The following is a 27,722-nucleotide window of genomic DNA, read 5'->3' as shown; positions in this document are numbered from 1 at the left end:
AGGACATGGTGGTAATTAACAATGGCTGTCACTATGAGATGAACAGAAAGAGACTGGAGGAAACACGGGAAGGGAAGCAGAAACAAAAGGGGAGGCAAAAAAAAACCCTCCTTAAGCGTAAGTTCCAATGAGATACTCACAAAGATAGCAATGCATTTCATTTATGAAAGGTTGCTTTTGACACGGTTTAGTTCTATCAACTAGAAGTTCTGTGATTCCTTTCCCTATCGAACTGATAAGTTACAATTGTTTTTGGCAGCAAGAGATAAACCTAAAATTCAATACTATAAACATCTGCAGGTATCTGGGATTGACTAACTTTGAATTCTGGTATGCAAGGTTTCTTTAGTTGGTATGAAAGAGATGGCCAGAAAATGAAGAAGGACAAGATAGCAGAGCGAATGACAGAGCGAATGGCAGAGTTGGATCTGGAGGGAAGCATGGATTGTCCTTCTGAAAGTGAGTAAACAGTGAGCCTTTTGTATTACAAAAAGACTAATTTGCATGTTGGAGTGTTACAGACATCCCTACAGTTACCATGTAGACAGACAATAATGATTTAAGTTAATCAAACATTAACTTTATTTCTCCTAGAAGTACGGTAAAAACACGGACAGTGTAACGTCTCTAAAAAGTCAAGCAAACACAGGTCTATTCCCACTGCTGGCTGGCCCATCCCCATGTGTTTCAATGACAAAATAGCCTATTTTCCATGTCACTTTTTGACATCTAAATGGTCTTTCCATAGCCTGACGATGTCATACTCATAATTCTAGTCAGAATATGAGTCTGATACCGCTCCATTGGGCTGTGATTATGGGGCGTGTTTCAACCGAACCAGGAGAAAAAATGCCTCTTCGCTGAATTGGTTACCTACAACCAATCAGAACAACGTAGTATGTGACCAGGGCCAGCTGATAAATTAAACTTTTACCGGATCCCGTAGGAAGGAAGGCAAAAACATCTTTTCGATTGACAAATGCCTTAATCGCGTTTCTCTGTTCCTCTTTCAAAATGAATGCACTGTCAATGTCTAAATGGACTCGAATCTATACATTTCAGCTCTCCAGCGGCAGCCATGTTTGTTGAAAACGAATTCAACTCGTGTGTTGGTGACGTGCTTGATTATGTTACTGTGGATCATCTGTCCATCATCGTATAAAGCCCGCCTTGACAATTTGATTGGTCCGGCAATGTCTGTCCGCAGATAATTTCTCCCCAACGGAGTAATGCCAGACCGAACTTCCCGAACTAAAATGTTGTGGGCGGGGCTAAGTTCGTCTGAAATCCCGGCTAGTCTTTCCATCTACAGTGTCTAACTCTAGGGCCTGTCTCTCATCTAAAGGGTCTTTCCATCTACAGTGTCTAACTCTAGGGCCTGTCTCTCATCTAAAGGGTCTTTCCATCTACAGTGTCTAACTCTAGGGCCTGTTTCTCATCTAAAGGGTCTTTCCATCTACAGTGTCTAACTCTAGGGCCTGTCTCTCATCTAAAGGGTCTTTCCATCTACAGTGTCTAACTCAGAGGCCTGTTTCTCACTGCCTGCGTTGCATGTGCCTGGCGGCTGCATTATGGAACTGCTGCGTCTCATTTTCCAACGTTTCTCATACTGCGCTGATACTGCCAGCCCTATCTTTCTGACCAGTTGTAACCAGAAATCAGTCATGTGACTTTTATAACGCTTGTTCAGAGTGAGGGCGAAAGAGAGACAGAGAGCAACAGGACACTACTAACTTATCGATATAATGTGATTCAAGCCTACATTAGGTTACTATATAGCACATATAATATATAATATTTATATTTCTGTCATCAAGGACGTGCACAGGAGGCGGCTAAGGTTGCTCGGGCAACTGCCCGTTTGCCCTCCTCGACTGAAGTTGCCCCTCCGAAGGAAATATATATATTTTTCAAATAGTATTGCGGCTGCCTAGATAAAATAATCGCGGAATAAGCGTCCAGGGGACGGGGGCGTGGCGGCGGGGGTTAGTGAGAGTTTAAAATGATATAGGCAAAATATGCGTCCAGGGGATGGGGGCGTGGCAGCGGCGGTGACAAAAATTAACGTGTTGCCGTTTTCCAGGGCAGAGCAACTGCCCTTCAAAATTCCTTTGCACGTCCCTGTCTGTCACGTCTGTCACATATAGCCAAGACATCTCAACTGCAGTGGAACAAGGTGTCAGTTCATGTAAGATGCTGGTATGGCATCAATATGACTATTGAAAGATCTTTTTACTGCCTATTTTTGCTGATAACTATTTTCCTAGCGTGTGAAAAATAGGCTCCAAGGCAAAATTCTACAAGGCTTAAGCCGTGCCTGAGATGCACATCTCACGCGAGCCTGTTAACGTGGGCACCAAAATGAAAATCAACAGCTTTTCCTATGATATCTGCACATTATTTATTTCCCCCCATTAATGTGTTTTAAAACTTCATTCTACTATATCGTAAGAAGGCGTGGTCACACTTTAAGTGAATTGACTTAATTAAGTGATTGTCTTAGATTAATTCTTATTCTTGCGTGTTGGTTTCAGAGAAAGAGACTGCCAGACGAAGCAGATAGTTGAACAAGTTGAGTTTTTACTAGTATAAGAGTTGTACAAATTTCAGTCTGACTTGACTTCACACAGAGTTCTGTCATCCAAGACTGGAGAATGCATTCTGGTACACATATGAAAAAGTCAGTCTTTTAACACCCGACCCTCCCTTGAAGTCACTCCTAGGGGTCTAAGGTAACCCCCCCTAGGGAACTGTACTTTCTTCAGTCGTAATTTCTTAGTTGACAATTATGTCTTTGTACAAAATGTACTCCCTTCAAAAAGATGGCGTCGCTATCTCGCCTGCCTTGCCTCAGGAAGGCCTCTGACCTTGACTAGCCATGGTCAGCTAGAATAAGCCAAAACAGATGGCCAGTGAATGTTATCTTAGGCCCCTTGTCTGCAGACACATGGTATGTGAGAGAGAGCTTTCCCCAACTCTTACACTGGCCTTATTTCCAACTACAATATCCTGGCTAAAGTAGGCATATACATTGTTAATAGGAATAAGCTGTTAATACATTCATATTGAACTGAATTTATCTTACAATTGACATTACCCTTTCAAACACTTTCAGTACATGGATTAGCTGAGTTTACAGGCAACCTTCTATTGTTTTGTCATTTCTTATAACTGTTACATTTCAACGTTTTGACAGTCATGTCCTAGACAGTCATGTTGGTTGTGCTAACAGCCCTTCTGTGCAAAAGTTCATTGCAGTTTTTTTGGTAAGGTTAATGTTAGCATTAATTGGCCAATATGATCCAATTAGTTCTTAGACAGCCAGCTAGGCAGTGGCGGTTCTACATGGAATTACGCCCGGGCAAGACCCCCTCCGAGCGCCCCCAAGAGGGAGAATTGCAGATAACAACATCCCATACCAGAATTGTTCAGGGAAAGATTAAATTAATTTACCTTAAGTTAATTTAACTCATCTGGAGAGGCACTGAGACGTAGACCTACGTTTATTCGTTTATTAACTAGCATTACCTTGTCCCTGACAGGGCAGTATCCTAGCGTAGCTATGTCAGTTATCGGACAGTGTCAAACATCGGCCATTCTGTTATACAATCTAAATGCTAAGTTTAATAATGGATTAACAATCGATATGCTCAGTTTAATAATGGATTATCATGATAACACATGCAGTCCGATAATTAACACCGTTACGATAACTGTCTAGCTAGCTAGTAGGGCTGCAACTAACGATTATTTTGGTAATCGATTAATCTATCGACTAATTTTTCGATTAATCGACTAATCTAATGATTATTTCCCATAGCAAATTAAAATAACGACTCAAAATGTTGGAATTTGAATTTCAAATGTATTTGAGTAACAAATGTAATCATAATACATAAATTAAATAGTAATACAAATTAAAGTGCAAATATGCTTTTAAAAGTAAAGAGAAAGTGCAAATAAAGTTTTAAAAGTAACTCAAATGAGCAATCAAGCCTCTGCAAGTGCAAAATAACGCAAGAATAACTGGGCTGCAAGTGACAATCAAATTCAACTTATGAAATATATATTTTTTCCACAATCTTTTGTTTGAAGAATGCTAAGTGGAGGAGGTTAACTATTCAGAACAAACGAAAATACAGGCTACTCTGATAATTCACTGATTTACTACATTGCACTTAACATAAATTAAATAGCGTTAGCAAGCATCCTCCATGAGACGTTCTGTTTTCCAACATGTAAGCTTAAACCTTACTATAAGTTATAGATATATCATATATGTCTATGATAATTGCTGCTAGACACTCACTGTTCTTGTGCTCCCACAGCTCATTCTCTTTGAAATACTGGAATAGTGCTTCTTTAACTACTAATAATTGACCATCATTGAGAAAAATGACAACTTTTCTGTTAGCCATATCTCATATGCAGCAGCTACTAAAGCTAGCTTTGTTTATTGTTTCCATGGTAACATGAGCCGTCTCAGAATAATTCGCTTTTCAGTCGGCCATTTCTGATATGCAGCACATGAAGGTACGAGAACGGAGGGCAAAGAAAACGGTGCATGATTTGTATGCTAGGCTATTTGCAGATTCTGTTCCATTTTTCTCAATGATGGTCAATTATTATTAGTTAAAGATGCACTATTTCGCACTTCCTATAGTGCATTGCAATGCCGAATGAAAATTACCGGTAGCTCTGCTAGCGTCTGCCCAAAAAAAAAAAAAAAATGTTTTAATTTTTTTTAATATATTTTATGACGCGTCGACAATAAAAATCATCGTCGACAATTTTTCATAATCGACATCGTCGATTACGTTGACTAATCGTTGCAGCTCTACTAGCTAGCGCAGCTAATGAATAGCTAACATTAGCTAGTTTTAACCAGAGATAACCTGCCTAAGCCTAGCATAACATCAGTGGTGAAAGTAAGCCGGTACTGTCAATGACAATAATTTGAATAATGAGTATGCCTATGATCATGTCAGCTAAGTTGATTACTTTAGCAGAGGAAAATTCCAACCTAACAAGTTCCATTTGGGAGACCCAGAGGTGAACTGTCCCCCGCGCCCCCTCCCCTTCCCCCTTCTCACACAGGATCTGCGGCACCTTCTTAGCGAGCAGGGGCGCCTGCAGCTGCAGGGGGTGCCAATTTGCCAATTCCCCACACAGTGGTATGATAGATAATAGAAAACCGATTCGCGGCCCAGATGATTTTTATTTATTTATTTTTTCAAGTGCTCGCCCCACGTACCATGAAAAAGTGCTGCCCCGGGCGGCTGCCCGGTTCGCCGTGTCCAAAACCGCCCCTGCAGCTAGGTTAATGTCAGTGTGGTTAGAAGTACTTCACCACAAAATGTACCATCATATACCTACTTATCTGAACCTTTCTGGAGACATGCAGTACTGTTAGCCATTTTTGTTAAAAAATATTTGAAACATCGAGAGGTTTAATAGGAAAAGGCTTAGTTGAAAAACGCTAGCTACCTGACCATGTAGCAACCTTGACAGCTATATTATTTCAGAATTAACAACATCCAACCAGCCAGCTATTGAAGCGTGTGCAAAAAATGTGTTTGTCAGTGAAGACATCAGTAACATTAGGATGACCACCTGAAACTATTAATGCTCTCTGAGTACAAATATTGGCCATATTTGTCTGATCATTTCTTCTAGTGATCTGGTGATACATTTGACCTCAGGCCCAAAAGTACTGGGCTGTGTTTCCGCATTTTCCGTAGTATTTATCAGCCCTCTAGTGTAATTAGCCCGCCCCTAAAAGACGGGAGAATGGGCCTGCGTGTTACTGCCACCATGGATGATGAGTTAGATTTAGAATTCGAGCTTTTGGTTCACAAGGTTGCAGCAAACTTAGGCCCCGTCCACACTAACCCGGGTAAATATAGAAACGCATTAATATTTCTCCGTTTAGCCCTTCCGTCCACACTAAAACGGCGTATTCCGACACTGAAAACGATGCTTTTCAAAAGCGCTGCCCAAGGCGGATACATTTGAAAGCTTGCGTTGTAGTGTGGACAGGGGAAAAGCAGGTTTTCAGAGACGCTGACGTTCAGTTGCCATGGCACTGGGGGTAGCTTGCGCTCGAGAGGCTATAAAGAGAGGGAAAGGAGTGGCGTAACCATGACAACAATTGTCATTTGTCAACCCGGAGTTTTCAAATTTATACATCCAAAAGAAAAAGAGCCATTCAACCGAGCTCAGACCAGGATGACCGGCTCAGGCTCCCCACAAACCGAACCATTAACCATCTTAGAAGATGTCGTCCAACAAACACTGGTTTCTGATCAGGTGGAAAGTGTGGAAGGGGTATGGATACTGCAGAGCCCTCTGTTCAAGATATGTATGGTCTGGTACCCTGTTGTGAACTTAAATGGACAAATTACAGCATTGTAATATGCCTATGAAATGATATATCAAATATAAACATTAAAACAAATAACATTTCTGTTATAATTTCACCTGTATCCCCTCCCAAAACCCGGATGTTTGTATTTTTTATTTTTTTTAAATGAATTGCATCAAATTTCTCGCACGCACATAGTTTTCATTTAGCAGCTGATATGTCATGCTAAAACATCTCTTGTTTCGTTACAAATGGAACAGACCCGATTTAGACCTGCTTTCATGAGGCGGAGAATTCTCATGCAAATTAGAGATGCGCTCTCGTCAGGCAACTTTAAATACCACGCAATGCATAATTAGGGCCATCTCGTCTCATCTTTTTGCGGAGAACACCCACTTTCCCTTATACCCTCCCATGTATGCATATGCATTACACGGGAAGCGCAACTTGCCTCTGCGATTTTACCCAAGTGCGCCGAGTTTGTAAATATGGTTCTATGTCTTTACCCGCATTTTACGTAGAAATTACGCCTGAAGTGGGCGCAATTCTGTAAGTAAATCTGGCCCATACGTGTGATATTAACAGCATCAGTCCTGACTGAAAGTACTGACTGCAAGTTATTGGTAATTATGCTTTTTCTTTGTTAAATACTCTGCTAAATGACTAAATGTAAATGTAAATGTAAATGACTAAATCGGTGTCAGAGACAGTATCTTGACATTTAAAGTGCACCTAGGGAAACTTGTAGATATGGTGGCAGCAAATTAAAACCGCCTCAGTAAAAGTGGACGCTCTACATGTCCTTTTGGGATGACTGGTGACATTGATAGAGTAAGTTGTGACGGACCGAGCCTCGTTTGCCGTCAAAATGTGTGGGTTTGGCCCGAAAGCTCAGAGACAGAGTGAGGGTTCAAATATAAGGTTTATTACGCATCCAATATTCTGGAGAACTGCTAAGCCTTTCAATAGGCAGAGGACAAAAAGCAACAGTCTCCAGGAATATCACCTGCTCAGCCTCTAAATGGGGTAGAGGACAACATGCAGCAGTACAATCTCTAATAAAAATACCTGCTAAGCCTCTAAATGGGGTAGAGGACAAAAATCACCAGTCAAACATAAGGGTCCACATAAATGCACATACCTGACAAGACTTGACTAACTCAACTAGACAGAACAATGAACATATACACACCTGGCGGCCAGCACCATTTTTACACACGAGGGGTAGATACAAACACTAAACGATACACAATGACAAGACAGACCCCGAGACACGAACATAGCATTTCTTCACAATCATAAAACAAAGAGCCCAGACCATTTTTCGTGTCCCCTCTGCCAGTTTAGGCAATTAGCGGTGTCCATGAGGTGGATCCAATTGTAATCAGTGGTATGAGTGTTTGTGTGTGCATGTGTGTGCAAACCATGTCTGTTTGGGTGCGCTAGTGGTTGCAAATATGGGGCAGTTCATGTGCAGTTCATGTGCAGTCGCAGAGTGTAATCCTTAAGTGTCTCTTAAGTGTAATTGTGTTCTGTTTCAGTGAGTGGAGATGACAGATCTGAGAGGTTCAAAGAGGAAAGCTCTGGCTACGGCACACACACATCAGCAGCACCATCTGAAGCCCCCTCTGAACAGAGCTATCAGGAATCCATCAACACTGTGAGTTCTGGAATCGGCTCTATGAGTTCTGGAACTCCGAGAGGTTCTAGAAAAGCTGGAGAGTTCAGAGCTGAGAAGACTGGCCCAGAGTCAGGAAACATCGGCCGTCATTCTGAGATGGACAGAAAGAGACTGGAGGAAATGGAGGAGAGAGGGAAACAACAGGGAGCAGAGGACAGACAGATGGAGGACAGACAGATGGATGTCCTCGGGCAGAAAGATGCTCATACATTTTCAGTCAGTGAGTTGATTCTCTTATGTACAAGAATAGTGTTTTTTGCTTTCATTTCCCTTGATGAATTATTATCTCTGTGTGTGTTTTGTGTTATATATATCATTGATATGTACATTTACTTTAATATTAGTCCATTGCCATAAAATTGAAGAAAACGGTTTCATCATTTAAAGTGAAGTGTAATACAACATGTACTTCTTACTGGTGCATTACTATTATCTCATGACTTCTGTAACGTAGGGAATTTAACCCTGTACAGCAGTTTTGAAATCATACTATTGTTCAAGTTTGGTAAGTTTGATATTCACCAGAAAATGACACGTCTTCAAGGAAAACTCATATTTGTATCCATCAAATAAGTGGGGAAATTAATAGAAAAATACAATATTTTGAAGATATGACCAAGGCCGGAAATAATTATTTTCTGCTTAAAATAACAGCTTTCATTAGAGATTCCTTCAATTCATGCTATTACAAAGTTAGCTGTATTAAAGCTTGACTGCTTCTTCTGAAATAAGTCTTGCATAATGTGGAGCAGTGCTTTGGGTTGGTTTGTCTTGTTGTCTTGTTGATGAAAGTGGCAAGCCTTACTTGTTTCTTTTTACTCTACAAACTCTATACCTCAGCAGTGTATTCTCTGGGATCTAAACACCTCAAGTTACATTCGTCTGTCCATGTTTTCTTTCAATCATCTTCTGCCCAGTAGCAGTTTTTATTTTAGTAATTTGTTCATTTTAGTCTTTACCTTTCACAGGCTAGTCTTGGCTATCTTTTTTTCTTTTTCTTTTTTGAAACTCTGCCTATAAAGCTAGTATTACAGAGCCTCTTCACAGTTGACTATAAGATTGAGGCCTGTCAGACACTTTTGAGGTAGTTTGACGTGCCTTGACATTTTTATCTATTTCACCTATCTAAAAAAATATTGATCCCAAAGTGCCACATACCGTATGCTTACATTCAGCACAGACACAGCACAAATAATCTGAGAACAGTAAGAATGTAATTATTCTATTTCTTTGTTTAAATCAACTCTTAACATTCTCTTTTCAAAATCACTATTTTCAGAGGAACCTAAATATTGTAATTAAAAAGAAAAAAATGCCTATACACACACACACACGCCCTACAGCCTGCATGCACACAGTCAGATGACGCATTCTTAACCACTGGATTTTCATTCAGTAGTATTTAGCTACAATTTTTATTTTTTTATCTGAAAACATTCCAGAGTTGCAGACCTCAGTGACCTCAGAGCTGGATAGAGCCATGCTTGATCACAGAAGTGTCTACAAACTGATGTAACTTACAATGTTTTTGTCTTCATAAAATGACATGAACATGTTTTCTGTAGTGATCACTGGCAATAGATTCTGAAGTTAAATTTGACCAGTCATCGTTCTGACCATTTTTTAAATTGTGATAGTTCCAAGAAGTAAACACCAATTGCGGTTAATGGGTTGAGACATTAATGGTTTATTTTTCTAAAGATGAAGATGAATCAGAGAACTGCGAAGCCCCTGGCCCCTCAGTAGCAGTGCTATCACACATGTCTATTCCACAGAAAACAGAGAGGTAAACTAAATATAGTTCATTATACTGCCATTTTGGTATTTGATAAACTTTTTACAAACACATATCTTGCATACAGATTTTGAAAATGTTCTACCATAATGTTGGGAAATAATTATGTTGTTAATTGTGTTTTAGACATTGTGAAATTATGTGAAAAAAGTTATTGGAAAAATATATTTAAAATTAAGTTTATTTAATCTTTCATTTGATCTGAAAGTATTGCTGCTTTCTGCAGAGGACACCTTGGCGGACAGCTTCCAGAAAAGAAAGGTATGATTAACATCCCACATGTATCTCTGCAGTCAATCAAGTCCTCATTAAGTCCTGTTTACAAATCTGTGGTTTTGCAGGGGAAGTGGAAGATATGTGTAGTGCTGAAGACAGGGAATGCAATGGAGATGTAGAGGTATGTGAATTTAATAATTGTATTATAATATTTATTATGTCATAGTCATTACTATATTTTTCCTGTCAGCCATACAATATCAATATGATTGGTTTTCTCTCCCTCAGGTCTTCACACCAGAGATCACTACTTCAGAGAGGACCACATACAGGTTGGCTGTTGCATTTGCCAGTGTCAGAAGGTCTTATTTTATAAACTTTCATAAACCTTTCATAAACCTGTATGATTTACTCGTTCCTGATTTGCTCTGATTGCAGGTTTAGCTGTAGCTCTGCAGGTGTGTTCCAGTGTCGTTACACAGGCCTGGTCTTCAAAACGGACACGACGGCTGAGGTGCAGTACCACACAGCATCCTGGGACTATGGACAGCTGGAGTGTGAAGGTTTAATGGCAGCGGGTCCCCTGTTCAAGATGAAAGGTCTTCAGGGGACGGTCAGCCAGCTGGGATTTCCACACTGTGAGATCATTTCCAGTGAGTGGCTGTTTCAAAGCTACTTTCCCCTTGCAAGGCATTTAGTGTTTGCAAACTTGTCTATTTTGCCACATGCAAGATGACTTTTTCTCTGTTTCTGCAGGTGATAAGACTCAACCACTAACTATAATTCACATATGTGACAAAGAGTTTGAAATGCTCCAGCCTCTGACAACTTCAGACACCCATGTGTTTTTTAACGTCAATGGATTCTCTTTGTTTGGACTTGGCAAAAAAAGACGAAAAAAGTGTTGGATCCAAGCTCTTGTGATACTCTTTCTAGATGAGTTTACACTGAATGTTTTTCTGTTTCCAAGAAATGTTGTTCTCTTTGAGGTAGGATTTTTAGGATTTTTTAGAAGACATTAATCATATTTCATTTCCTGCTTACTTGTGAATTAGACAAATAAATAGGACATTTAAATAAAACTAAGACATATTTAGGCAATACTGACACATGTTCCCTAAAGAACTCTGACTGTGAGGCATAAATTGGAATACATGATCATGATTACATGTTCAAATGAATTAACATTTCTGTGCTCATTTTAGATTATTCATTTTTAAATGTCTATTTATCTTAATTGTAATTGATGATATTCTTCCAATGTCAGGTGCGTGAAGAGAGGAGGAAGTTGAAGCAGACCTATATTGAAACCATATCAAACTGCAAACTAATCCCTGATAAGGAATATAGTCTCAGCTGCCCTTCAGAGAAGCACAAAGTAATTCCAGAGGTAAATAGAATGATGATTCATGATTTTTTATTGGTTCTAAATTTAGATGTTGATCAGTCAAAGGTGATGAGAGCAACTCCTTTTCTCTTTTCTTGATGGGCTGCAGATCGGTACATATCATGAAGGCTATGAAGTCTGCTGTCCAACATTTCAGGTGTTTTTATCCATCATGGAACCCATTGAAATATGTCTGCATGAAAGTGGCCATGGGCATGTGTGGAAGACCTATATAAACCTTCCAGGTAAATAGGTTTCTGACACTTGGGAAACATTTCATGACATGTATTGGAAGTAAAATAATGTTTAGAAACAATTAGCTGAATTGCAGTTTCAGATGATATTGTTATTTTCTATTAACAGCTCACCAGAAGGGAGGGACTTCAGCAGGTAAGCAGTGATTTTTACACTAAGATGATTTTCACACGGTTCCCTCTGTCAGAACCTGAGTACAGTTGTTCTGAAGGGTTTCCCACGTTGTTGGTAGATAACAGACTACAAATCAACTCATTTAACTAAAGTGTCATTGTTTGTTTTTGTAATTTGTGTTGTTCTTTACAATCTATTGTAAACAATACTTAGAATACAGTACTTATTTTTGACATTTACTTCACAATTACTTATCCTGTTACAAAGTAGATGACCAAATGACTTACAAGGGACATCCGGGTAACAACATGAAGTAATTTGTAATAACATTTAGGATTACAATGAATTTGAAATTGTAGACCTTATGTGTAAAATGTTTGTGAATGACCTAATAGTAACTAGAACTATACTGTTAGTCAGTATTTCAATAGCAGTAATTAGCAGTGTTAACCAGTATTTTAATGACAGACCCATGTTTCTGTTTAAGAATCCAGGTCCTCAAGTCCCTACACCCCGCCAGGTCAGAACTTCTTCCACAGACACAAAGCAGCGCTGGAGAAGCGTCTAGGGCTCCTGGCACCCATCCTGTCTAATCTTGTAGCATGTAGAGTTCTTAACTCTTAGGAGAGGCACTCTCCACCTTTCCCTCTTTCTTTCTTTCTTTCTTTCATCTCTCCCTCCTACTCTCCTGACCCCTTCTCCCTCTCCATCTCTCCTGACCCCTTCTCCCTCCTTCTCTCCTGACCCCTTCTCCCTCTCCATCTCTCCTGACCCCTTCTCCCTCCTTCTCTCCTGACCCCTTCTCCCTCTCCATCTCTCCTGACCCCTTCTCCCTCCTTCTCTCCTGACCCCTTCTCCCTCTCCTTCTCTCCTGACCCCTTCTCCCTCCTTCTCTCCTGACCCCTTCTCCCTCCCTCCCTCCCTCCCTCTGACCTCAACTTTCCATTTCTCCCACTTTTAGACATTTGGATCAAGTGGCATATTAAATGCAGCACACACACACACACACACACACACACACACACACACACACACACACACACACACAAACACACACACACACACACACACACACACACACACACACACACACACACACACACACACACACACACACACACACACACACACACACACACACACACAACCATTACATAAACCTAGGGATGTTTATGATATTTGTATTTGAGACTTGGAAATTCATAGACAGACATGTAAAGGGTCTATATCAGGTCTATAACAGGTTTAAAACAATGGAAAAGAGATACATTTAACCACATGAAAGGTGGCTATAAAATGCTGCATCGTTTAATTGTCCTTCAGGATAACCTCATGTTTGTCTCTCTATGTGTTTCTGACATGATGTCTTCACAGCCTTTAACTATAGCCATGGCCAGTTTGGCGTCAGAAAAGGGCATATGTTGTCTTCTATCCCGATGTCTGTGATCATTTACAGACTAGCCCTACCAGTCATTTTAGACTGTATGCATCATATATGGAAAGGGCATTATTAAATGAGTCCCATTTCTTTCACCATCACAATCATCATTCTTTCTTCCTTACTTCCATCAGGTCATGGGTTCTTCAAGAAACACAAGGGGGAGCTAGAGGTCCGTCTTGGTATCCTTGCACCTCTTCTGATCGACCTGGAGCGCAACAATGCCATCACCGCTCTGGAAAGGGAGGAGGTGGAAAGCAGGTCAACCACACAGGAAAAGAACTATACCCTCATGACCATGCTGGACAGGAGAGGCACCAAGGCCCAGGATAGGTTTTATGAGGCTCTGAAAGCTCATGACCCTCTACTGGTGGAGGACATTGAGCAGTCTGCAATGTAGGTCTTCTGCTGTGCGCTTTTGAGAAAGGAGATTTGAATATTTAGCCTTAAAATGTTAATTGTGTGTCAATCACAGATGTATTGTTTAACTCATGGGGCATTTAGATTTTTACTTAAATTCTAATATGAAAACAGGTAAACCAAAACGAGCCGTTGTTTTCTCCGATCTGCCTTTTTAAGCATAAACATTTTATCAAAAATTTTCATTTAATAAGGAAGACTTGTCCCTGCCAGATTTGGCTATAGATTTGAGTCTCGTCATTTGTGTAAATGTTAAAATGTTGTAAATCAGGGATGGATGTCAAAATGAACGTCATTGCATCTATGTAAAAAACAAACTTTTGAATGTTTCTTTTTCATTCTATTTCATTTCATCCTCTATTTCAATTTCCATTTGTTTCTGTTGAACAAGGTTGAGAACTTTGAGAAATATTTTGCATTTCTTATCTGTAGATCCCATTTTTTAACAGCAATATATAATATATAATAATATCATCATAATGATCATGTAAGTCCAAGGCTCTCTCTGAAAGCTAAAAGTAGCAGTGAGGGTTAGAGTTCACTCACAACCCTCACATAGATAAGAGGGAAAACCATTGACCGATACCAACACCAAGAAGTCAGGTTTTTAGATACATTAGCCTACAACGTATTGGTTTGCCGTTCCTGGTTGGAAACATTCTGTCACATTTCGTTACTTCTTTCTTTTACACTCTTCTTTACAATATTGTCATCAAAATAGGATTTTAAATAAATATAAAAATGCAATCAAAGTGGTCTGTGTATCTGGTTTCTTGATAACAAGCAACTAAGTATTCCATTATCTTTGCCTCATTTAAAAGCACCATGAAGAAGCAGTCACTGTTAATTGAAAACTTTATTTTGCCATATGGTTTCTGTATTATGAAATCCTTGCATGTACACAGACACACGCACGCACGCACACTCACACATACAGTCACTCACACACACAGTCACTCACACACACACACACACACACACACACACACACACACACACACACACACACACACACACACACACAGTTACTCATACACACACAGTCACTCATACACACATACACACACACACACACACACACACACACACACACACACACACACAGTTACTCGCACACACTCACTCACTCACATACACACACACAGCTTGGGTACTCATCAAAGCCAGTAGTAGGCCAAAAGAAAATAAATCTCATTTTAAAAGACGTTTTGTAGACGGGTTGTAATTGCTGAACTGCAAATTCAAATGATACAGGTTATCATATAAAAATCAGAGAATTTATAGTGTAATTGCTTTTTTTAATACTCGTCTCCCCACAAAGATTAATTAGGTAACAAATATGAACAGAATGGATATATTTATTACTGTAATGCAACCATATTTAGGCCTAATAGTTTTCATATTAATACACATTCCTTTAACATGAAAATTAATACCGTTAGCCTGCATATTTGTTGGCTAACTAGGCTATAGAAATAAACTTGCCTGAGACAAACACTATTGCATGACGGGACGTCAAGGCTCAGACAGGTGTTTCGGGTGAAGGAGAGTTTATTGATGAATATAGCCCGGGAACAGGGGAGTGGACACAAACAGGGCATACTAACAAACAGGGTAAACACTTAGAAGTATGCTAGACTAACTCAGTCAAAACTAGAAAAGACAGAACTAAACTACACAGTCACACTCTGGAACACAAAAACAAGAAACTACAACTAACTAAGAGCTTAACAGAACTCAGGAATGTTACTGAAATAACGTGTAACTTAGAAGGCAACAGTAAAACGAAACCAAAATAAAACACCGGAACAGCCAAACAGTAGGTGACGAACAAAACTGAGATAGTGGAATCGTTCCAAGGAATCAATCCACTGGGAACAAGAACCGGTTCTCAATTCCCATCCCTAGTGATAACAGCAGTCCTGGTTGATAGTGCTGTTCTCATATCAGTCTGGTTCTATAACAGCAGTCCTGGCTGATAGTGCTGTTCTCATATCAGTCTGGTGTGATAACAGCAGTCCTGGCTGATAGTGCTGTTCTTATATCAGTCTGGTTCTATAACAGCAGTCCGGGTTGATAGTGCTGTTCTTATATCAGTCTGGTTCTATAACAGCAGTCCTGGCTGATAGTGCTGTTCTTATATCAGTCTGGTTCTATAACAGCAGTCCGGGTTGATAGTGCTGTTCTTATATCAGTCTGGTTCTATAACAGCAGTCCTGGCTGATAGTGCTGTTCTCATATCAGCTGATCTTTACTTATTTCCTCTCAACAGGACTGTGATGCATTTTTGTGATGATTCAGTCAATGTGTCATATTTTTTATGTTTATATTTAGAGTATATATTGAATTGTGGGTAATGCAGTCTATGGTGGGACTACACCTACACAAGATAATTGTGGGTAATGCAGTCTATGGTGAGACTACACCTACACAAGGTAATTGTGGGTAATGCAGTCTATGGTGGGACTACACCTACACAAGCTGTCCTGTTCCATAGAGGCACTACTTCAAAATTGGAGGTCATTCAATGTTCAGGCATGTTAGTCAAAGAGACTCTTTATATTGATGCATATGAAGCATATAACTCACCCAATCAATACTGTCTAAAGGCCTTTATTACAGTAAAACATTGCTTCGTTGTGGCAACGTGTTAAAAGACGCTCCAACACGTTTCAAGCATTGCCTTCTTCAGGGAGTGAGCATTACCTTTAGTCGGCCATCACACACCTGATGTGTCCACTTCACTGTGGCCTAAAGATGACACTCCTGAACAATAACACAGCTTACAGGTGCAGCCTGTGGCCTAAAGATGCTCAGCTTACAAGGAGACACTCCTGAACAATAATACAGCTTAAAGGTGCAGCCTGTGACCTAAAGATGCTCGGCATACAAGGAGACACTCCTGAACAATAATACAGATTAAAGGTGCAGCCTGTGACCTAAAGATGCTCGGCATACAAGGAGACACTCCTGAACAATAACACAGCTTAAATGTCACTGGCTGCACACTGTCAACATGCCCAGAGTGTGTGTGTGTGTGTGTGTGTGTGTGTGTGTCAACCTCCGGTACCAGTATATGGCCACTAAATTGCGCTGTTACAACCCACCCTTGACAACCTGCTTTTGAGTGAGGTTGGGTTTAAACCATCAAGTCCATGAACTGAGCCTGGTGGTTGGAATAACTCAGCCTATGGCCTTGTGGGTAGAATTAGTGAAATTCATTAATTATCTTTTATTCAACAGTCTGTGACTTTGCCTGAGTAATTCTTGCCACTGAAGTGCAGGTTTGTTTTACTCTTACTACAGAAACGAGATAAAGTGAAGTCCTATGTTTTGTTTGGGTGAAATGAAATCATTATTAACACTAATCTCTCCTGTTATTTTTGTGCCATAACGCTCAGTGCACTTTCCATCTCTGAACAGAGTCCTTAATGGCAGGTTTAGGCTGATAGAGATCTTTTACTTGTCAATGACACGTGTAACGAGTGCGTCACACTGAAACATGATAGCTATGGTGCAATGGTGTAAGACAAACTATTATTCTAGTCAAACAGGTTTCAGTCCTCTTTATTGTAAATTTCCACAGAGTGCACTGCAGACAAAAGCACTCAGGTGTGTGTGAGACGAAGACTTATTTTGAAGATCGCCATTCAAACTAAACCTATATCTACAGAATGAATGATTCTTACTCATGAAGGTAAGACATTATAATCGAACAGACATGGTGGGTGTGATATCGTATTGACAGGTACAGTACATGAGAATAAGAGAAGGAACTGTTAAAGGTAGGAAGAATTGGTAGTGTACATTAACATCCAATATACTGTATACGTATCATGAAATGTAGTAAACATTTCAACAAATAAACAAACAAACAGACAAGGAAGGAAGGACATTTGACTTTGAGGATTTTAGCAGTAAGTTGTCTCTTTCCACAGGCGGTGAACAGTGTTGTGGGAGGATTCACAGGCTCATGTTAATCAGAGCAAAGCTCAGACATGCCTCATCTTGACTTAATTCCACTGTACTGTGTGTGTGTGTGTGTGCGTGTGTGTGTGTGTGTGTGCGTGTCTATATGTACTGTGGGTGTGTGTGTTTCCATGTGTAGTGTGTGTGTGTGTGTGTGCCTTTATGTACTGTGTGTGTGTGTGTGTGTGTGTGTGTGTGTGAGAGTTCTGCTCCCCAGGTTGTGAACCGTGTTGTGGGAGGATTCACAGGCTCATATTTATCATATTTTTTATGAAATGTACAAAATATTTCAACAAATAAACAAACAAACAGACAATCAAGGAAGGACATTTGAATTTAAGGCTTGAAAAACATTCAGGAATTTGGCCTTTGTCCTTTATCACAATATCTCATGTATAACACTATTATATATAGTTATCTATAGAGAATGCTTATATACTATTGTCTACCATATAATACTATTATACTGCTATGCTGTCTCCTTTCAAACAGTGTGAACATGTTTCTTTCAGCCATAAGTACTTCATGACACTGAGGCCATCTGAGTGATACTGAAGAGATGGCTGCAGGGGGATCATCTAGTGGTGAGTCCATCAATTTAGCCAAATATCCTAATCAGGTGTGTCTGTGTCTGTGTCTGTGTCTGTGTCTGTGTCTGTGTCTGTGTCTGTGTCTGTGTGAAGGTGAATTTCTCACCGTGGCTCACTGGAGAGAAGTTTGGCCCTAAGGTGGGATGGACTCCCCCACCACAATGGTTGGGTCCGGGTTCCTCCAGGACAGTGGTTGGAACTAGGGGACCTAATTGGACCAATTTAGCCCAGGTGTATTTAAAGCCTCTTCCCTATTTAAAGGGTACCTCACTCCCTGAGGAGAGAGAGTGGAGAGACAGGCATGAGAGGCTGTGACAAGCGTGTGAGCAAAAAACACTTACATGCTGTGAGGAAGTGTGTTTCTACATGTGTGGATACAGTTTGTGTTAGTGATGGCGAAATGAAGCTTCATGAACCTTCGAAGCTTTCCAGCCAAACGTGTTGAAAAAAGGTTCACTACTCGAAGCTTCGTTCGCTCTCTAGTGACACATGCTGGTCAATAAAAATACGGTGTAGGAGAGATTTTCTCGGCACAGTGAATTTGTTCAATTTGTTGTGGTGCGCAGGACCTACTAAAATAACATGCACACAAACGTATGATGAAAAAAACGTACCTCAATGAATTCAAATTTCGTTGTATGAGAATACAATGACAATAAAGGCTTTCTTTTTCTATTCTTCCATCTAATAATTGTTTGTACGAGTTCTATGGTGGCACAACGGTTAGCGATGTCGCCTCATGTGCGGTGAAAGGGAGCTTCGATTCTCGGCCAAAGCATGTTTTAATCCGATGCTTTGGATAAAAACGCCTGCTAATTATCTTTACTTTCTTTTGTATGCTGTTTGAACAGAGGGTAGTTAAAGTGCTTTTGGAATACTGGTCAGTACTTTTGTAAAACCAAGGGTAGTGAGAGTGCTTTTGGACAACTGGTCAGTGAAAGTGCAGGGCAGTGAAAAGGGGGTGAAAGTGCTTTGTGCAACTTTCTCTTCCTAACTGGCTCCATAACTCTATCTCAAATAATCTATACTACTAACAACAGCAAACAATCTAAATCTCTAACTACCGCTAAATCTCCAACTATCACTGAATCTCCAACTATCGCTAAATCTCCAACTATCGCTACGTCTCCAACCACTGACAACAACCACGAATACGAGATGGGACTCGAAGCTTCCCGCCAGAAGTGAAACAACGAACCACTTCGTGAAGCACTTGATTCAAATGAGGCATTGGACGTCACCAGTGACGTCATTTTGGCAAAACGATACAAGCCTCGATACGCGCTCCTTCTGGAAGTGCTTCACTTTCGCGACACATGCTCCGAAGCCCCGGTGTCATTCGTAACATCACTAGTTTGTGTGCTTTGTTTATGTGCTTCGTTTATGTGCCTAGTTTCTGTGCCTAGTTTTGTACCTAGAATGTGTCTAGAATGTGCCGGTATTGGGCCGAGAATGAGGCAATCAGGTGCCTAGTTGCTAGAGTGCTTTGAGTACAGTATGTGTTTTGATTTGTTGTTTATTTTGTGGGCACGTGTTTTGGGGTCAACCTAAGAGGCCCTTGTAAATAAATAAATATATATTTTTATAATAGCCACCATGTCCTGCGTTGTCCAATGTCAAGTCTCTATTTGATCATCTGACGAGACGATACGATATAGCTAGTTTAAGCGCAGAATCTGAACGTCAAGACCTACAAGCTGACTGAGCACAGCCAGAGCCACAGTACACCTGCCGAACGACGCCTTTCAAACATAAAAGTGGTGATGCATGATTTGCTTTTTGGCCTTTAACATGTCCAGGCCCAGGGGCCCGTGGTTTCTTAATCCTGCCATGATGTCAGCACATCCAAATCGGTCAGTAATCCATTAAGTGGTTAAACAGCAACACTGAGAGAATAAACCCAAAGCTAATGGAGCTAATGCTAACTATCTGACCACCGCTACACTGGGCCTTCACCTCCTCCAGCATCACCTGTCTTTTCTCCTCTTCTTCCTGCCTGATTTTCTCATCCAAGTCCATCCTCTTCTTCTCCTCCTCTGCCCTGACTTCTCTCTCTCTTTCCATTCTCTTCTTCTCCTCCTCTGCCCTGACTTCTCTCTCTCTTTCCATTCTCTTCTTCTCCTCCTCTGCCCTGACCTCTCTCTCTCTGTCCATTCTCTTCTTCTCCTCCTCTGCCCTGATCTCTCTCTCTCTTTCCATTCTCTTCTTCTCTTCCTCTGCCCTGACTTCTCTCTCTCTGTCCATCCTCTTCTTCTCCTCCTCTGTCATGATCTCTCTCTCTCTGTCCATTCTCTTCTGCTCCTCCTCTTCCTGTCTTTGTTTGGCTCTTTCCATGGATGTTTTCTGTGATACCGCCAAGATGTCAGACTCTGTGGAAAAGAAATAGAATCACTGCTGATGAAGTGGATGAAACAGTGCTGCTAATGCATTGCCACAGTCTCTATTTCCATAAGAAAATGCATGCAGGTTTGGATACACACACACACACACACACACTTACACACACTTGGACATACACACACACACACTTGGGACACGCACACATATACACTTGGGACACACACACACGCGCTTGGACACACACACACACACAATCGGGACACACACACACACTTCAACACACACACACACACACACACACACACACACACACACACACACAGGTTTATAGTTCAATGAAAAACATTCACGTATGCTTAGACACACACACATACACTTGACACACACACACTTGGGACACGGACACATACACACTTGGGACACACACACACACACACACACTTCGGACACACTTGGACACACCCACATACACAAACTTGGGACACACACACTCACACACACACATACACACACACACACACACACACACTTGGACACACACACACAGAGACACTGAATGGGACACTTTTCATTTCCATCTGTTTTTAAAGTTTGTTATGATTTTATATCTTTAGTAATGTAATGTAAAGTATCATATAATGTAACAGGCGTAGGCATGTCACTGTGGTTTGATCGTGTTCAGTGTTGAAAAGGCCTGCAGTGACCTTTGACCTCTAATCAATGAAAGGGAACCTAACCTCGGAGCCAGATCACTCCTATGACGATGGCGATGACCAGAAGCAGGACAGTCAGGATAAGGAGGACAATCGCTGTCACTTTCCAAGCACAGCACTGGTTGGCACCTTGGAGAGAAACAAGTAAGGAGAACGTTAACAGAAATAAATATGACCCTATTTTACCCTATTGTTTGCAAGTGGAAACTTTTATTAATAACAACAACAACTAAATGTGTTTGGAGCACAGAGGAGCACAAAATTGTCATTCTTTTAGAGGAACATATTTACTTACAATAAAACACACAGACACACACACACACACACACACACACACACACACACAGAGACACACACACACACACACACACACACACACACACACACACACACACACAAATGATTTAAATGAGTCTGAATTGTCATGTTTGTCCAGAGAATATTGTATTTCTTCTTTTTCAGCTTTCTGGAGGCCATCGTATGGACCAGCCTTCAGCTCCTGGTTGTTTGTGCTGGTGAGAAGAAGTAGGCAGAGCAGAAGAAGAAGAAACGTCCATGACACCATGAGACACGAGACTGAGGACATGACACCATGAGACACGAGACTGAGGACATGACACCATGAGACACGAGACTGAGGACATGACACCATGAGACACGAGACTGAGGACATGACACCATGACACACGAGACTGAGGACATGACACCATGAGACACGAGACTGAGGACATGACACCATGAGACACGAGACTGAGGACATGACACCATGAGACACGAGACTGAGGACGTCCTGAAACGCGTCTGATTTCCACTCATTCATAGCTTCAGAGTTTCAAAGCACCATGTGCTTGAAGCCAATAACACATTAGCACATATATCAAAGCATTATATGCTTAAAGCCTGCGTCATATTATCACATATCAAAGCATTAAATACTTAAAGCCTGTATTGCATTGGTATGTCATCATGTCAGAATATCAAGGCAGCTATCTCAATGTCTATCACTCAACCTGTTGCTGTCTACAACTGAGTCATAGCTATGTTTGATAGAGAAATATGAAACTCTGTATCTTTGTGTTGTGGTGTGAATGGGATCTCACTACACGTTTTCTTTCAATCAGAAGACCGGAGACTGGATGTAGAAATCTGGAGGTTTATTGTAATCAATAAGATACAATAAGGAGATGGTCCATGGATTAGCTCGATCTCATTGTATGAACGTTCTGCATGCCTTCTTAAGGCCCACATCGTTGTGTGGTCTGTTCTGTTTGGCTGTTTGCCAAAACCAATCAGAATTAACTATTGCCTCTTCTCTAACACCCCTGAGTCTCTCTATGTGTGTGTGTGTCGTGTCTGGATCAACTGAGGCTCCCTGAGATCCTCTAAGACCCCCTGAGACCCCCTCCTCGCCGGGGGTTTCTTGGAATGTGCCTGTGTCGTGACTTTAGTGCTGACTTTAACGTCAGTGTATCATGTCTATGGCTAAGTTACTGCTTCCCGCCTGGTCTTCCTTTCCTAAAGTGAGACTTTCATACTGATGAAGTAATCCATGTTCATCTAAACATAAAAAATATCCCGCACTTTGATTCTTAAGTGCTGACGTTTTCTTTCTCTGTGTATGAGCTTAAAAGTGTACTTTCTGTGTGTGTGCATAAGCAAGGGCTGTAAGAATAACTAATAGTTCTTCTTTTCTGCCATGCTGATGTATTACATTGCAAAAAGCATAGCAAGATGACCTTGGATGTGGGAGACCCACCACGTGGTTATCTCTAGTACTTTGGCGTCAGAGAACGCTACCTTCATTCTACATAAACCTTTTGTGATGTGTTTAGCTTTGCTTCTCTCTCGCCTGCTGCAGTATGGGAGTGAACCCAGGCTCTCTCTCTCTCTCATCCTCCAGGATAAGCTTGTTGTTGTTGAATACAAATATACTGATACACACCTTTGGAGTCTGAGGTAAACTTGAGTGTGAATTTTCACCTAAAAATGCTGATATTCATCATGCATTATTCACTCAAGTGATATTGCTTACATATTCTTGCTGATTGAGCTTCTGAATACTTGTGCAATAGAGAAAAGACTGATCTTATCTACTGTAAACCCGAACCATCCAATTAATCCTTCCTCTGAAAATATTGAAATAGAATATTCTTGACTTTTGAAGGCTATCATGACAGGAACAGTATTCGTGTGACGATGTAAAGTAATGCAATAAGGAAAACTCACGAATTTCCCTCGGCATCAAATTAGTTATTTTCAGAGAGTGTGTCACAGTTCTTCTTGTATTCCATTTTATGACTCAGCACCTGTAGCCACAACATCTGTAGATAGCCTGTAGATGTCCATCCAAATTAAATGACCCAAATCCTTACCACAGATTATAACACTATGTAACTAATGTCACTATGTCACTAACACTAACTATGTCACTAACACTATGTAACTAACACTATGTCACTAACACTATGTCACTAACAATGAATGTAATGAAAAAATACTCTATATTATAACAATTATTGCACTCTTCAGTTTACCCTTACTCAACACATCACACCATGAATCAACACCTTAAGATTCAGACACACTTGAACACCTATCCAGAGTTGTTAGTGGTTCAGGATAGCACGACACACTTCAACACTTACCCAGAGTTGTCAGTGGTTAAGGATTAGTTGTTTAACAATCTGCTGTTGGAATAAGATTCACATTCATTTCCTTGAAAACAACTCCAGTGCTGGCATAAGTTTCACTTCCTCTTCTCCCATTACCAGTGACAACCAGGCTAAAGCTAACAGCTCATACAATAACTTTAAACTTAATATAAATGTTCATCTTCATATACAATCTCATTTGGGACAATTCATATGTTACTATCTCGTCAATGCACAGACGTGGTCATTTGGGCACTGACTCAGTTTCTCCAGCTGTTCATGTCCTGGTGGTAGAGGCTGAATATACCTGCAAACAATGCAGCTAAGTTATCTAACAGAGGGAAGTGTGAACTTATTTACCTTTATTATTTATTATTATTATTATTAATGCAATGCAGCTAAGTTATCTATCAAGGGAAGTGTGAATGTATTTACCTTTAGTCTTTATTTTAAAGTTCTAAATGTGTATGAGATAATTGTTTGATCCAGTCTAGACTCACCTAGTCTTATTTAGTGCTTCTCTCTCTCCCTCTCCCTTCCAGGCTGTGTGTGTGTGTGTGTGTGCTGGTGTTAATGTCCAAAACTGAGCTGGCCAGATCAGAAACAGCCCAGACTGTCCAAACAAATAGGGGTTCTCTGTCTGTGTATGTGTGTTTGTGAGTATGTGTGTGTATATGTGTGTGTATACTGTAAATCCTCAAATTGTGGCCGGGGTCTTTTATTTACTTAGGCTGCACAGCGCACCGGCCTTTGGGGCAGGCTTGTATTAGGGGCAGGCCTTTATTTCTTACTTATTTTACGGCTCTTCAGAATGTTCCAAAAAGTTCAGTGGATTTTAATGGGGCATTGCAACGTTCGCAGGTCTGTAATTTCATGATATTCACCACTGCGAAAAGTTAATGATCGCTGTCATTGGCAACGGGTTTTGTGCTTCTAATTCACATCTTTCATATCATTCCGCAAGTAGTCTGGTCATTTGACGTAGCGGAAAGTCATTGTAACTTGAAGTCAGCAAGTAATGGGTTGCTACGCAACACCTGGAACTTTAAAGCCTGCAGAACTATTTTTTCTTAGCGGAAATCACAAAATGGCAAAAAAATCATTAAAAAGGGGTATTTTGGAGGAATGTCTTCTATTGTTTTGGCAAGTAACTGTATAATAACAAATTCACCTAGTAGGCTGAAACATTTATTTTTTTATTGCAAACAGCCCATGAAATAAGCCAACAACATTAAACATGAGGAGAACATGTATTTATGAAATGCATTCAATTAAGTTGTGATGTCTGCTTTATGCTGATGGACTGATGCTGGTAGGCTACAGTAAAATAGGCTACCGGTACCTTATTTTACCCCCGGCCTGTATTTGTCTGAATCGACCACGCCCCCGGCTACTATCTGAAGCCCGGCCTCTAATTGAATCCTGGTCTTTATTTGAGGATTTACGGTATGTGTGTGTTTATGTGTGTGTGTGTGTGACCTGCTTTGCATCAGATTGAATTAGCTTGACCTATCACACTGGTCCCTCCAGGTAGAGACAGAGACCAGAGTTGAAGGTAAAACATTTATTTGAAAAACACAATGTACAAATAAAACATGATAAATATACAGCAGTTGTTCCAAAACTATGTGACTGGAAGTGTTCTTCCTCTCCTTCTCCCTGAAGACTGAGCCCATTGCCTCATCAAAACTTTAAGACTCATATCACAAAGGCAAACATTCTTCTAGTCTTTGGTCATGCAGAACACATTCAAACACTTTGAAGAACCATACACAACTATATATGTACATACAAAAAGAATACAGAGTCAGTCAATCAAACGACTGAAAGCTCAATAAATGACAGCAGAAATTCTATCAATCATGAATTTAAAGTATTGAAAGTATTTTTGAACTTTTCCTCAGTGAAAGGTTCAAAAGGGGCAGGATGGCAGAGCTCATCTAACTGTTCTATGGATAAAACTTAATTAATAGCACACTTTACATGCAACAGCAAATTAAAATAACAACAAAAGTAATGGTTATTATAATAATGGCTCAAAATTAAAAAGTAATAGAGATGAAAATACACAAAATGCAATATTAGAAAAGTTAGAAATCTGTTTCCTCCACGTAGAGACCAGAGTTGGCAAGGTAAAACATTTTTTTGAAAAATACAGTGTAAAAATAAAACACAAGAGAAATACAGCAGTTGTTTAAAAGTACATGACTGGGAGTGTCCTTCCTTCATCTTCCTGAAGACTGAGCCCATTGGCTGAATGCAGTGGGTGAGACCAACAGTAGACCTGGACAAACCATGGGGGTGCAGCTGAGTTGCCTACTCTGTTCATGATCATCAAAGCTTTAAGACGCAAATATCACAAAGGCAAACGTACTTCACATAATTCTAGTTTTTGGTTCAATAGTAAACTATATGTACATAAAATAAAAAATACTGAATAATACTGATAATACAAAAAAAATACTGTCAATCAAATCAGTCAGTCAATGAATCTACTTAAAGCTCATTGAATGACAGCAGAAATGATCTCAATCCTGAATTGAAAGTATAGAAAGTATTTGACCTTTTACAGAGGGAAAACTAAGCTTAATTGCAGGCTGGCAATGCTCATCTCACTGCACTATGGATAAAAGTTGTATAAAATGAATATAACATAACAGAATAATACTGATAATACTGAAATAAAACACTGAAAATAATCAATTGAAAGTATTGAAAGTTTTGAACTTTTCCACAGTGAAAGCTATATTAAAAAGGTGCACGCTGGAAATGCTCATCCAACAGTACCATGTATAAAAGTTCATCAATAGCCTACTTCACATGCAACAGCAAATTCAATGACATTAATGATTATTACAAGAAGAACAAGAAAAAAACAGAAAAAAAAACAGAATGACAGCAGAAAGTCTCTCAATCATTAACTGCAAATATTGAGTGCGTGTGTGTGTGTGTGTGTGTGTGTGAGTGTGTTTGTCCTGCTTTGGTTCATATTGGATTAGCTTGACCTATCTCACTCCAAAGAAAACATTTGTTTTGTCTTTGGTCATGCAGAACACATTCATACACATTAAACAACTACATATGTACATAAAAAAAAACATTTTCCAAAGTTCAAAAGGTGGAGGCTGGCAAAGCTCATCTAATTGTTCTATGGAAAAAAGTTAATCAATAGCCTACTTCACATGCAACAGCAAATTCAAATAACAACCAAATGAGTGATTATTACAAAATTTGCTCATAAATGTTCATTTTAACCATTAAGTAATAGAGAGATGAAAATCCACATTATGCAATGTTAGAAAGTCTCTTGATTGGAAACCAGTTCCGCTTTTCAGTGGAGGTGCTTCTGATGGTGAATAAGTTCAGTAGATGATATCTGTTTTACGGCTGATCTTGGTCTTACTTTCTTTCCTGGGTTTTGTAGTCGATGTCATTTCCTCAGTGTTATTCATATGCATTTCCAATAATAAGAATGAATCAAAATACAATTAATCCAACCACAACCTCAGGCAGGTACACAGTGAAACAAATGTAGCCTTGATGATCTGTGATGATTCAATGAAACCCAATCAAGACACTTAACAACAAAAGAAACCAAAAACACATATCAGCCAATAACCCAAGGTACATTTTTTAGCCTCTTCCTTCTCTTCATCTTCCTTTTTGCTTATCTTCATCTCCCCTTCCTCTTTTCTTATCTTCCTCTCCTCTTCCTTCTCTTCCTCTTCTTTTTCTCTTCTCTTCCTCTCTTCTTCCTTTTCTGTTATCTTCCTCTCCTCTTCCTTCTCT

At 40.0% G+C, this 27,722-nt stretch overlaps 1 protein-coding gene and 1 long non-coding RNA gene across 4 annotated transcripts; both read left to right on the top strand.

Annotated features, from left to right (window-relative positions):
• Positions 1 to 407: 407 nt before the first annotated feature.
• LOC116219242 lies at positions 408 to 11,922 on the top strand. Of its 3 annotated transcripts, none has more exons than XM_031562403.1 (11): positions 408 to 459; positions 7,906 to 8,265; positions 9,747 to 9,831; positions 10,067 to 10,101; positions 10,182 to 10,237; positions 10,345 to 10,388; positions 10,495 to 10,709; positions 10,813 to 11,045; positions 11,324 to 11,446; positions 11,553 to 11,688; positions 11,807 to 11,922. In XM_031562403.1, the coding sequence occupies exons 1-11, from the start codon at positions 414 to 416 to the stop codon at positions 11,842 to 11,844; spliced, it is 1,371 nt and encodes a 456-aa protein (XP_031418263.1). In that variant the 5' UTR covers positions 408 to 413; the 3' UTR covers positions 11,845 to 11,922. The 3 variants fall into 3 exon arrangements, with proteins under 3 accessions (XP_031418263.1, XP_031418264.1, XP_031418262.1); XM_031562404.1 differs by having other exon boundaries at positions 10,049 to 10,101; positions 11,601 to 11,688; XM_031562402.1 differs by having other exon boundaries at positions 10,049 to 10,101.
• Positions 11,923 to 12,220: 298 nt separating this feature from the next.
• LOC116219311 lies at positions 12,221 to 14,422 on the top strand. The gene is made up of 2 exons (XR_004163154.2): positions 12,221 to 12,332; positions 13,385 to 14,422. It is a non-coding gene; the product is annotated as an uncharacterized LOC116219311 (long non-coding RNA).
• Positions 14,423 to 27,722: the final 13,300 nt, after the last annotated feature.

Source organism: Clupea harengus, chromosome 24, assembly GCF_900700415.2.
Source record: "Clupea harengus chromosome 24, Ch_v2.0.2, whole genome shotgun sequence".
Taxonomy (NCBI): domain Eukaryota; kingdom Metazoa; phylum Chordata; class Actinopteri; order Clupeiformes; family Clupeidae; genus Clupea; species Clupea harengus.
The sequence above is the reverse complement of the archived record's forward strand: the minus strand, read 5'-3'. Positions and strand labels throughout refer to the sequence as shown.

What these genes read in the sequence shown, in the direction of transcription:
- LOC116219242 (XM_031562402.1), top strand. Translation starts at nt 414, where the DNA reads ATGGCAGAGTTGGATCTGGAGGGAAGCATGGATTGTCCTTCTGAAA. An exon ending in TGCTCATACATTTTCAGTCA is followed by an intron (nt 8,266 to 9,746) that starts GTGAGTTGATTC and finishes ATTTTTCTAAAG; the next exon opens with ATGAAGATGAATCAGAGAAC. An exon ending in TCAGAGAGGACCACATACAG is followed by an intron (nt 10,389 to 10,494) that starts GTTGGCTGTTGC and finishes CTCTGATTGCAG; the next exon opens with GTTTAGCTGTAGCTCTGCAG.